General features: G+C 36.0%; 1 protein-coding gene across 3 annotated transcripts in view; it reads left to right on the plus strand.

Annotated features, from left to right (window-relative positions):
- The window catches only part of LOC143226668 (homeobox protein OTX2-B-like), a 48,611-nt gene extending 40,443 nt beyond the window's left edge, over positions 1-8,168 (plus strand). For 2 of the 3 annotated variants that reach the window (XM_076457922.1, XM_076457924.1), the window contains 2 exons: positions 5,339-5,523; positions 6,531-8,168. In XM_076457922.1, the coding sequence (XP_076314037.1) occupies positions 5,339-5,523; positions 6,531-7,151 (806 nt within the window). In that variant the 3' untranslated portion in view covers positions 7,152-8,168. The remainder of the gene's footprint in view (positions 1-5,338; positions 5,524-6,530) is intronic. The other variant, XM_076457923.1, reaches the window with a different exon arrangement.
- The last annotated feature ends 5,797 nt before the right edge of the window (positions 8,169-13,965 follow it).

A 13,965-nucleotide genomic window follows, 5' to 3' on the forward strand; every position in this document is an offset into this window, starting at 1 on the left:
CCAACATTATGAACTGTATATATACATTGTGTATCCAACATCATGAACTGTATATACACATTGTGTATCCAACATTATGAACTGTATATATACATTGTGTATCCAACATAATGAACTGTATATACACATTGTCTATCCAACATTATGAACTGTATATACAGATTGTGTATCCAACATTATGAACTGTATATACAGATTGTGTATCCAACATTATGAACTGTATATACACATTGTCTATCCAACATTATGAACTGTATATACACATTGTGTATCCAACATTATGAACTGTATATATACATTGTGTATCCAATAATAATTTGTTCATAACACTGCTTGAGAATCTTCTTCGAGGGTTAGTGGGAACTGAACATTCTTCATTGTTATGAATAATTACTCTCCTGAAACCAAAATAATCCCAAAAAAACGTTAACTGATAAACAACCAGCACGGAATACTATATTATACTATCACCATCTCTGACTATTATTGTGGTAAACAACCAGTATAAAAGACGATATCATATTATCACCATCTCTGACTATTCTTGTGGTGAACAACCAGTATAAAAGAGTATATTATACTATCACCTCCTCTGACTATTCTTGTGGTGAACAACCAGTATAAAAGACTATATCATACTATCACCATCTCTGACTATTCTTGTGGTGAACAACCAGTATAAAAGACTATATCATACTATCACCATCTCTGACTATTCTTGTGGTAAACAACCAGTATAAAAGAGTATATTATACTATCACCTCCTCTGACTATTTCTGTGGTAAACAATCAATATTAAAGACTATATTATATTTTCACCACCTCTGACTATTCCTGTACTTCTAGGCTCGGCATGACCAGGTGATTAAGGCAATTGACTCGTAATCCGAGGGTCGCGGGTTCGAATCCCCGTCATACCAAACATACTCGCACTTTCAGCCGTAGAGGCGTTATAGTGTGACGGTAACTCCCACTATTCGTTGGTAAAAGAGTATCCCAAAAGTTGGCGGTGGATGGTGATGACTAGCTGCCTTCCCTCTAGTCTTACACTACTAAATTAGGAACGGCTAGCGCAGATAGCCCTCGTGTAGTTTTGCGCGAAATTCAAAACAAACAAACAAACAAACCTGTACTACTTTCTTCATTCCTTATATGACAAATATTTGTAGTAAATGTCTTCCCTTTTATCTAGTAGGAATTAAAAGGGTTTGTTGGCTTTCCAAAGTCAGCTGAGAACTTATGTTCCGATGACATCTTGGTCAAACTTATTTATGCTACTTGGAATTATTCCCGTGAAGTAACTGTTAAGATTCTCGCTGGTTTCTCCAGCCAAGGAGTTTTAGATCTCTGATGTATCTCTACTCGTAAAGACGAAATTATACGACCTACCCAGATTTTTGTTTCACATTTATATTACCGTTTTCACTTGCCGTTATCAAGGTGGGTTGTCTCAACTGTAAGGTATGACCCTATATTCTTAACCCTCTGAGATATTTTCAGTGTAAGTTGTTTGGACACTCTAAGACATCTTGTCGTGGATACTTGACACGTGCTCGTCATGATGGCAATGGTCATGACGTCTACAAGTGTCAGTTGGACTCTCACTGTGTTAACTGTGGTGGTTCCCATCTCTGATTCTTTCGTTCTTGCTATAACTTGGTGGAAGAGAAAGTGATTCAATGTTCATGTAATGTTAATAATATCTTTTATCTTATGGCTTGGAATTTGTTGTCGCCTCATCCACCTGAGATATATGTTCCTACACTCCATTCCATTACTGCGGTGGGAGTGCAAACATATTTTTCCGTGTCTCCCACATACTGTATCTCACAACAGATAAAAAGTCTTTTATCCTCCATGGATTTAAGAGTTGACATGTCTACGTCTACTGCTCTCTCTGTTCTCGCTATCGCATCCAGTACTTGTTCTGGCTTCTGTCCTTTGGCCCCGAAATATGGACCATTATTCAGTTACTCAATCACTGGAGTCTCCTTCGTCTAACAGAAATTCTCCAATCGGCCCTTAACAGATTCAATGGTGGTCGACAGACCTCTTTCTACTAAATGTCAGAGTCGCAAGATAAAAAATCTTCACCTAGTTCTACTGCTTCTAAGTAAAAACAGACACTTTGATACAATAGAGCTGTCGAGGTTATTGTTCTAATTTGAATAAAATTAAGCTCTTTGTCAATTCCTATCATGTCGTGCTTGGTCCAGCTTTTACCATGAAGTACCCAAGAGAAGGACAGCCAGTCAGTTTGGTCCAGCTTTATTTAAGCTGCTGTTCCTTTGGTTCTCAAGAGGGAACATCTTGTATCCATTTTCTATGATATTGAGAAGGCTTTCGGCACTAGATGGAGGTGTTACATTAAAATTTGCTCATTTTTATTTGTAACTTCTACTAGACAGGAGTTTCCTAGTCGGTGTGAGTTTGACCCTGCCCCGTTCCTTCCCACAAGAACTCTGAACCCCTAAGCTGTGTCTTGAGTGTCACACTTTTCAGAATTAAGATCTATGCTATCACTGAACAGCTTCTTTCTACTTTTGCTAACAGTCTCTATGTCGATGGCTTCCATGTTTATTGTTGGTTGTGGAATATGAGAGTTATTAAGCAGTAGTTTCATACTGCTGTCGATCTCTTGTTGGGGTGGACCAGGGGAAAAGGTCTCATCTTCTCTTCTTCTAAAACAATTTTGCTGTCAGCGTGAATACGCGTCGAGTGTCCTAACCACCCGGCCATGCCAGGCCTTTTAAAAAGGAAACTAATTATAGTTTAGTTTAAAAAATATATATTATACAGTTCGTAAAGCTGTATAGATTTAAAGTTAAGAACAAGGCTACACGATGGTCTATCTGTGCTCTGCTTACCATGGATATCAAAACACAGTTTCAACCGTTGTAAATACGCAGACATACCGCTGTGCCACTGTCCAGGGAGCATACGATACAAAATTGTTTTCTTGAATACATGAGCTGATTATAGTCCAGCAATTTAGTGGACTAGATTACAGAGCTAGCATTCTGTGATTTGGGTTCCCATTGACTATGAAGAATTTCGTACTCCATACTAAATGGTGGGATTTTAAGTTATAAGAGTGACAGTCATATCTCACTATTCAGTCAGATAAGATTAGAGCCTAAGAGTTGACTGTAGATGGTGTCGTTTATTTACTGTTCCACTCTTATAGTCTACCCCTTCCAAATTTGTAGGCCCGGCATGACCAGGGTGACCAGGGGCTTAAGGTACTCTACTCGTAATCCGAAACACCAAACATGCTCGCACTTTCAGGTGAATTCCGCTATTTGTTGGTAAAAGAGTAGCCCAAGAGTTGGCGGTGGGTGGTGATGACTAGCTGCCTTCCCTCTAGTCTTATGCTCCTAAATTAAGAACTGCTAGCGCAGATAGCCCTCGAGTAGTTTTGCGCATAATTCAAAAACAAACAAACAAACATTATACATAAATATCAACAGTAACAGAGATGCCAACCATTACGATTGTAATCATTATGATTTTCGTGTATATATTATGACTATACGCTCAAACAGACAAATATTACGACTTGTTGCAACTCCCAAATTATTATATATTATATAGGCCTATACAATAAAGTGATAAATTGTTCCTCCAGGGCTTGAAAGGGGGTGAAAAGAAAATTTCTAGTGAGATACAAATAAATTTTCATAATAAATAAAAGACATAGTCCAAATGGCTGCTTGCGATAATCATGTTTGTGCTTGAAATAATAAAAAATATTTGTATCTCCGACGTCTACCAATAGTTTGAGTGCGGTGCTTCTCCATACTGGGTACCTGGGGAAATCCATAGTTACGTCATCAGTGCTTGTCAGCCAATCAGCGCTCGCGTAGATGGGTATTTCTCATTTTCTAAGTGGCATAAAAACACCAATGCGATCGTTCACAAGTTGGAAAAAAAAAAGGCCTCGTTCACCAGATTGTTATGTTTCTGACAAATCTAAAAGGACTAAAACTATGAAACTGTCTGCAATCATTACGCTCAGTCATTCGAAAGAGTTGGCATCTCCGCAGTGTGTAATTACCTTTATATTTTAATGTGAAAGGCTTATAGACTGGGTATGTTTTATTACAAACTGTACAAATTTATTTAATCCTAGTAGAAGTTTCAGATATTAAGATAAATAACTAGTAATTACATAGAACTAATGTATTTAATACCAACACGTGCTATACAATGATCGAATTAACTTGTCATTACATGTAAATATGCGGTCTCATTACAAATAAATATATTAACTTTTCTAAAATAAATATAATACAACATTAATTATCATTTTGTGTATCTGATAATAAATAATCTCATTTTTTTTATTAACACAAAATACAATATTACTCCGCAATATATTCATGTGTTTTCCCGGTAGGAGGCTATTGTGCAAGGATACTTCAACTGCGTAAAGGAACTAATTATTATTCACATAAAATAACTATATATTTCACTTTATAAAGCAGTTATGTGTTTTCTAAGTTTGAGTTTATTTTAAAACCTATACAGCTCAACTTCCAATGGAGCCAGACTTTGTGAACCAAATGGTACAGTTTAGGAGGTCATTTTGGATTATACTGAATATATTACGTTGTAAAGAAGTCTCAGTTGATATTAATTACAAGTTAGAACAGTTTACTTATTAATTTTGTTTGTTTTATTGCTTAAATGTTTATTTACCTATATTGCTAGATATATTTGGTAATTGATGAAAATATGCTTCGCGCACGTGTTATAACGTGCAACATGCTTCATTATGTGTCCAATACTTTTAAACCTAGAAGGATAATGTCGAGCCTTGAGGTATATCGTTAGAGTTGTCTTAATTACAGTTCACGTGGTTATAGAGGAACAAATTTTTAATAACGTTCTGGCTTTTAGTACATATATTAAATAATATCCGTCCGTCTTTTCTTACATTTATACTTGTAGCTTTTAAATGACCCTTTCCTCTGCGCTCTCTATTGGCCTTACGAAGTACTAAACTTTTCGTCCATCGTACTTGTAGCTTCCAAACTGTACTTTTCATTCACTCATGCGCTACCTAGTGGTTATTGAATGATACATAATATTCTATTAAGAAACATTCTAAAATAAACACACTTTGGCTGAACGTGTCTTCATCTAATATTGCATATTGAAGTACGTAATATCTTTAGGAGCCACTTCAAACCAATGGAGATTTTCATATTACTGTTTTCACTTCAGCGTAACATAAACTTACATTATACGTTCTTCCTTAAGACATTAAACTAGCCTGAGTAAAAAACCACGTGTTCGTAATCCAAATCATACTCTTGTGCCTTTTGTATACTAGCTCCACTCTCATCCTCTCCAGCGGCCTCTGCAGCCAATTCTCGGAAGCAGCGGAGGGAAAGGACAACATTTACAAGAGCTCAGTTGGACATCTTGGAAGCGTTATTCACTAAAACCCGTTATCCCGACATTTTCATGAGAGAAGAGGTTGCAATGAAGATTAATCTACCAGAGTCCAGAGTCCAGGTAAGAGTTTCAACTGCTAATATTCTGGAGTCCAGAATCGAGGTAAATGGGTTAAATGATAATCTTCTTGGAAGTCATGTGTTTAAATACGTATTAGTCTTTGAGAGTCCAGACAAGAATTTTGAATGTTGGTGGAGTTAAAACAATTTTATATTCTGGTGTAAATACGAAGTCCAGATAACAGATCCCCTATAGTTTTATGGAAACTTCAAGACGTTCAGAGAAAACGTAAGATATTTAACTTTTGGCTTACTTACGAGAATACATCATAGGTAAGAAGTGGAAACTTATGTTCAGCCTTACAAAGTAAGACAAAAAGGAATCCTCAATAGCCATGGAACTTGAAATTCTTTCAAGCAGAATTAGAGGAAATTAATCTACGAGACCTTTTACCCCCTCCTTTTTATTAGCTATATTTTTTGTGCACCAGCTTTATCAAGTGTGGGGCGCTCGTATACTTTATTCGATTTTATTTTTCACCAGGATCTTTTCCAGCCTACTTTTAAATTGATTTTTTTTTTAGGCAGGACTAGACTAAATTAATCTATGAGGCTTTGGGCATGCTCAAACACATTAGTTGAATGGGTTTGACCTCCTGGGTCCGAAACTGTAATTAGATTCTCAAGTCGGAGCTGTGAGCTGAAGGTTTTCACTTCGAGGGTAAAAAGTGAACTATTCTATGAGCCACTAAGCCGCGGTTGAAAATTAAACATTGTTCTCTCTTAGACAATATTTGGAATAGATGTACCTATGTATTTGTGTACATGAATTAACAAGAATATCTGGAAGCATTTGTCTTTAGTGTTCACCCTTTCGACTAATTACACCTTCTGTTCTGTAATGATAGACTTGACTGTTTCAAGTAAACTTGTTTTCAGCTCAATCCTATCTAAGAACCACATTGAAGTGAATAAAATTTATTGAAGAAAAATCACGTGTTTTTAAAACCAATCAGAAAAACCACGTGTTTTTACAACCAATCAGAACTCTGTTTTTTTGTGTGCTAGGTGTGGTTTAAAAACCGTCGTGCCAAATGTCGTCAGCAGCAACAACACCAGAACGATGGGTTGTCCACGAAGATCTCGCGCTCCAAGAGAACCAAACATTCTCAACCAGTCACCACTTCTTCAGACACGAGCTCCCGGAACTCTGTGTTGTACAAACCAGCTCCCTTAACTCCAGCTCCCTCTCCGTCTCCTGTGACATCAAACGGCACGGGGTCAATCTGGAGTCCAGCCATGACCCCGATGTCGGATCTGATGTACAGTAGCAGCTGCATGCAAAGATCGTCCTACCAAATGACCAACAACGTAAGCAACGGCTACCAAATGACCAACAACGTAAGCAACGGCTATTCTCAGTGTTACTCGTCTTCATCCTACTATGGAAATATGAGCATGGATTATCTACCACCACCTGTACCGCATCCGCAGCTGAGCGTCTCAACGGTGAGCTCCTTGAGCCAGATGAACATACCCGTGATGACGTCACATATGAACTCTGTAGGTTTACCTTCTGCACAGCCTTTAACTCCGCGAACTCCCCCTCTGAATGGAAATATTTCAGCAACCGAATGTATAGATTATGGCTTTGAGAAGCCACCCACGTGGAAGTTTCAAGTACTGTGATAGGGGTTTATGAAAGTGTTGGCACCTTAGTCGAAGTTCTTTGTGTCGGTACAAACTACCTTTCAGTCAGTACTCTATTCAACAAATGTTAGCGACTTGAAAAACCGCACTTGAACAACAAATTTCGTAACCGAATCTTATCGTATGTTATTTTACTTCGTTTTACGTGAAACATAAGTTCAGAGACAGTGACAAGCTGTGAGATTATTCGTGATATAAGCTGATGTACTAATGATATATAAGAAACTATATCAATGAGTGTGATGAGCGGAACCTGCGATCAGGAATTCAGTCTCGAAAACTGACAACGTTGATAACAAAATAAAATTCCTGTCGTGATGAAAACGTGCTGTTTTTTTTTTTCCCTAGCAATTATTAGTGTATGAATCTCAGATCTGCCACGTCAAACAAGTATCTTCACCCGTTAGTCTTATGGTAAGCTATTGCAGTCTTCTAGAATGATGAAAAACTACGAATAATTTTAATAATCTTGTCTTTTAAACTGGTATAATATGCAAAAAATAAATTAAAAATCGATGAAGCCGGATGTTAGAGATTTATTACTTCCATACAAACATGTTTCGAAGATTCTTACTTTGTTACTGCTTGTTTGTTACTTTACAATCGAACAATCACACGTTGAGTGATTATGGTTACAGTTTTTAATACGTTAAGAGCCGAGGTTTACTCTGTTCTATTTATTGGCAGACCATTGTATATCTTTTTTAAAACGTTAAGAGCCGAGGTTTACTATGTTCTATTTATTGGCAGACCATTGTACATCTTTTTTAAAACGTTAAGCGCCGAGGTTTACTCTGTTCTAGTTATTGGCAGACCATTGTACATCTTTTTTAATACGTTAAGAGCCGAGGTTTACTATGTTCTATTTATTGGCAGACCATTGTATATCTTTTTTAAAACGTTAAGAGCCGAGGTTTACTATGTTCTATTTATTGGCAGACCATTGTATATCTTTTTTAAAACGTTAAGAGCCGAGGTTTACTATGTTCTATTTATTGGCAGACCATTGTACATCTTTTTTAAAACGTTAAGAGCCGAGGTCTACTCTGTTCTATTTATTGGCAGACCATTGTACATCTTTTTTAATACGTTAAGAGCCGAGGTCTACTCTGTTCTATTTATTGGCAGACCATTGTACATCTTTTTTAAAACGTTAAGAGCCGAGGTCTACTCTGTTCTATTTATTGGCAGACCATTGTACATCTTTTTTAAAACGTTAAGAGCCGAGGTCTACTCTGTTCTATTTATTGGCAGACCATTGTACATCTTTTTTAAAACGTTAAGAGCCGAGGTTTACTATGTTCTATTTATTGGCAGACCATTGTACATCTTTTTTAATACGTTAAGAGCCGAGGTCTACTCTGTTCTATTTATTGGCAGACCATTGTACATCTTTTTTAAAACGTTAAGAGCCGAGGTTTACTCTGTTCTATTTATTGGCAGACCATTGTACATCTTTTTAAAACGTTAAGAGCCGAGGTCTACTCTGTTCTATTTATTGGCAGACCATTGTACATCTTTTTTAAAACGTTAAGAGCCGAGGTCTACTCTGTTCTATTTATTGGCAGACCATTGTACATCTTTTTTAAAACGTTAAGAGCCGAGGTTTACTATGTTCTATTTATTGGCAGACCATTGTACATCTTTTTTAAAACGTTAAGAGCCGAGGTTTACTCTGTTCTATTTATTGGCAGACCATTGTATATCTTTTTTAAAACGTTAAGAGCCGAGGTTTACTCTGTTCTATTTATTGGCAGACCATTGTATATCTTCTTCTTTTTGTTTGTTTGTTTATTGGCAAATAAAACTGACCACTATAAAAAAGATTTTTTTCCTGCTCACTTACACGTAATATTAACCAGCATACATTGACGTTTTTCTGTTTACTGACAGATAAGACTGACCACTATACCCGAAAGAAATTTCTGTTCAATGATATGCAAAAGTGACCATTCATACGTTGAGGATCTTTCTGTTTAATGATATATGAAAGTGACCATTAAAAGCTTAAGAGTATTTCTCTTCAATAATATAAAAAACTGACCAGTATACATTGACGAGTTTTCTGTGAATTGAAAGATAAAGTGACCAATATACCTTAATGTTTATACTGTTTCTTGAGAGATAAAACTGACCAGTATACAGGGTGTATCGGAAATCTGGACCAATAAGGAAAAAACACATAATTTATTTATTATTCAAACTGAATGCAATTAACATATAATATCAGTTGTCAATAATACTGAACCTTTAAGTATTATTTCTTCTGAAATGTGTAGAACAGATATTAAAAATGTGTTTGTTTAGCTTTATTAATGTAATTTTTTCTATGGATTCAGACTTCTGGGATACCCTGTACTTTGATTTTTTATCTTCTATTTCTTAACAGGTAAAACTGGCCATTCATTATACGTTGAGGTTTTTCTACGTATTAGTGAGTAAAATTGACCAATATTCGCTGATATTTTTCTGTTGATATACAGAAACAACTAACCGTTATATGTTGACTTTTCCTATTTCATGATGGATAAAACTGAGCAGCATACGTCATAGTTTCTTTAAGCATTAACATTTGTCAGATTAAAAGCTAATACTCTTTTCTAATTGGCTGAAATCGAGCATCAATAGAACGTGTTGAGAGTACTTAGATTAACCTGGTGTTTTGTCGTTCACACAAGAATAGATCTTTTCATTTATAGGTAAAATTTAAGGTTCGATCCTTTCAGTGGGACAACTTTTATAGTGTGTGCAGCTTTGCGTTTAACAATAGTAAGAACAAGCATTAGTTAATAATTTTAACTTAAAGTATATTTCAACCATCTGATGAGGCTTAGCTAGACTGTTCGAAGTCTTAACATTGGAAAGATGATTTTTTACCCTAACTTAGAAATGGTTGAAAGAGCTGCCATTAACAACCCAAGAGATCAACATTAAAACGTATGTATACTCGATATAATATACAGGTTAAAACAACCCTGTTTCATAGAGACTCGTGCTCCTAATATGTTTACAAATTTACAATTTTGAAACATTTGGGAAACTTTTTGCCCGCATGTTTGACCTGGGTCTGTCTCTTAACGCAGACTGCTTATATATACGCATAAGTTCTTGCTACGTTTCAAACAAACTATAGTTACAAAATTAAAATATTGCGCAAGATATTCGAGAAAGATCTGATTGGTCAGATTAATAAATGATATGACGTAGTAAATGAATCAAAATAAAACTGGTAATATGATACAATGAGTTTGGTTTGTCTTTGAATTTCGCGCAAAGCTATTAAGAGTTCTACCTGCCCTAGCCTTCCCTAATTTAGGAGTTATAGACTAGCGAGGAGGCAGCTAGTCAACAATACCTGTGTGTGTGTGTGCGTTTCTTACAGCAAAGCCACATCGGGCTACCTGCTGTGTCCATCAGGGGAATCGTACCCTGATTTAGTATTGTAAATCAGAAGACATACCGCTCTTACAGCAGGGGACTCAGCAGTACCTACTATCAACTCTTGGGCTGTTATTTTGTCAACGAATAGTTGGATTGACTACCACTTTATAACGCTCATACAGAGATTAGAACCAGTGACCTGCAGGTTGCGAGTCAAGCGCCCTAACCACTAGGCCATTCTAAGTCTAACCACGGTAAATGAAACTGACCTCTACTGCCAAACTTGAGTACAAACTTTTTTATTTGCGGAAGACGTCCGTGAATGTTTGTTTTTAACAGAAAGTTACACAGTATGTTTACATACTACTTGTTTACCAAGGGACTCGAACCTCGGATTTCAAATTGTAAATTTGCCGCTCACCCACTGGGGTAGGGAAGGCATCAAAGAGTTGCTTCCTGGTGTTAAAACTGTTCCGAACTCATGCATGTGTAAAGTGTATTTAGCAAGGTGTTTTGAGACGGAGCTGATTGATAAATCCAGTAAATGATACACTTTGTGCTTTAATAAACAATTTTTTAATATTAATAATGTATCGAACTAAGGATCCTAGGGTCATGGGTTTGAGATGTGCATTATAAGAGTGACAGTCAATACCTCTGTACGATTACGTGTAACCGCTTCATGGTGGCATCTGTTTGCTTGTCTTTCTATAGGTTTTTAATAGGTCGTTTAGTTTACTTATAGTGTAAAACAAGGTCATTATGACCTTAAGACACGATAAGGACCTGAGTAAGGGTGAGAAGAAAAAAAAAGACAAACATTTAGTAAATAACATTTTTCACAATCAAGGAATTCTTTTTTGGTTGTTTTAAGCACTGTGTCCGCTGCGAAGATCGAACATCGAATTTTAACGTTATAAGTTCTCAGTTTAACCAATGAGTGCTAATCGAGGGCTATCTGCGCTATTCATCCTTAATGTCTTTGAGCTACTATTTTACTAACAAACAGTGGGATCGATCGTGCCATAATAACGCCCTCGCGGCTGAAGGGTCTAGCACGTCTGTCGACCTGTAGATTTCAGTTCGAGAGCCCTAACTACCAGAACATGTCAGTGGAAGAGGACAGACAGGAAGCTTTAACCACGTAACGTTCAACCTACTTCTATCGTATTGTATCTCAGCCCGCATGAGGTAACCCCCCCCCCGCTGTGCGTAGGGCTATTTATCGTCCTGTAAGAGGTAAGAGTCGTAATATTAGACACTATTACAAGTAAATAAATAAACAAAAATACAAACACGGCTATTACGTTTCATGTTTAACCCAATTTACTGTAGAACTTAAACTTATGGCTGTGATATTACTGTTATATGTCTTATTAGTGAACTGTAATTCTTGACTTTTAAGCACTGCACGTGGAAACGTTCGTTTCTTTCGCGTAGATTTACAAAAACTCTACCACACTGTGTTATCTATAGATTCACAGATTAGAGGCAGTAAACCAGTATCAACCATAACCAGTTCTTGGACTGCCCTTGTCTGAGAGAGTAATGGAATAGGCCTAGCACTTTTAAAACGCACCTACAGCCCCACATTACAGAGCACGTTTTCCTGGCAAGGAGTCGCGAACCACGAGTCCTCTGATTCGCGGTTCGGGTCAACCATTGGGTCACACCCGGCACATGTGTAAATAAACCGAGCTCTGAATACACAGATAATATTGCATACTAAACCTTTAAAATTGGGTCAGCTGGTTTAAAGTCCACTTCATATAGTTAATGGATTATATGCCAGAATTTCAAATAATTTTTTTTTTTTAATATTTAAATTGTTTTTTTTTCACCCAAGCTGAAGCTCATGTTACACGTGATGAACAGTCATTACTTTCGCTTTTTTTCTATTTAATAGTAACTAATATATCCATCTATTTTCCTTTTTGGCGAGTAAACTCTTTAGCTGGAATGACATGAGGTTAGACTTAAGAACAGAGGAAGACAGATTGTCACATTATTCGTCATAATTGATTTCTCACTCTAAATATCGCACAAATGGTGTGATTACCAAAGCCGCCATAATTAGTCTTGTGTGATTTTAGGACTTGAAAAATGTGTTTAAGATTTAAAAATCGAGATGTCACTTTTAGCCTAATTTAAAAAAAAAACCTAAACGAGACTTTTTATTTAATTAATGGTACAGTTAACTATTCTCCCAGTGATTATTTTAAGCCTATTTAATTAACATTTTAAATGCACTATTTTATCTAGTTATTGTGTTTGTTTTCTGTTGGTTTTGTTTTTGCAAACAATATTTTTTTTTAATTACGTGAAAAAGAAATTTCTAATTCTCAAATGAAAAGATTTAAAAGTTGTTTTAATTAAAATTTTAAGTTGTTAGTGAATGAGCTGGAACCATTTTGACGTCATAATTCGTAAGTCAGGTATTTACTGATCAATATAATATTTCCTGTTTTAATTATCGAGTTCTTATTTTTCTTGATTTCGTTTTATTTTCTTTGTTGTATAAAAGCTGATAAAAGCTTCCGTAGGGCGGCGCTGCTTCGATACATTGAAATGGTACTTTTTTACTGCTTAATATATACACGCTGAAATAGTGCTTTTAAAGTGTTTTATATATGCACATATGTAAGCCATTTGAAGTGTAAATTATGTGAAATGGAAACTTCTCGTTTATATTTGAAGAGTTATGTTTGTTTTTCAGAAATAAGGAGATCTATTGGATCTATTTAGTTTGATATCCTTTCTGCAACAGTAATGTGTAAATAAAAACTATTTCTATGTGAAACTTATATAAGTTTATGTATACTCAAACTACAAAATGCTTCGAAAACTTGGTAAACTGGGTCTACGACCAACATTTGATGCGCTGGTCAGATCTTATTGTTGTATAAAAACACATACTCTTTACATAGCTTTCATTCAGGTCCGCGTACAAAAAACAAATCAACAAGCGTAAAAGAAAAGTAAAGATAACATTAAATATTTTGGAAAGTAAAAACAAAAACAAAACGTACCCATTTTATAAACTACATTTTGATTCCAACTATTAACAAGTAAATATAAGAATAAAATCTCATTATATTGTTTCTACTGAACGGAAACGAACTGTTGACTTTAACGTTGTACACCCGAAGACTTACCGTTGTCACCGTGGGGGACTGTTACATGTTTAGAGTACGTTACATTTAAAAGGATTTCTGACCCTCAATTCATCGTTACAGACCATGTTGTCACGTCCAGTAAAAAGACTCACTGGTAAGGTTGTCATGTCCAAAATACACAACTCCTCTCTGCATGTCTTTCATAATCCATTGAAGATGACGGTTTCTGAGTGAACGTTTCAACAATCTTTATGCACAGAAATCCAAAGATGCTGTGTCCAGTTACTTAACTGATA

Source organism: Tachypleus tridentatus, chromosome 9, assembly GCF_004210375.1.
Source record: "Tachypleus tridentatus isolate NWPU-2018 chromosome 9, ASM421037v1, whole genome shotgun sequence".
Lineage (NCBI taxonomy): Eukaryota > Metazoa > Arthropoda > Merostomata > Xiphosura > Limulidae > Tachypleus > Tachypleus tridentatus.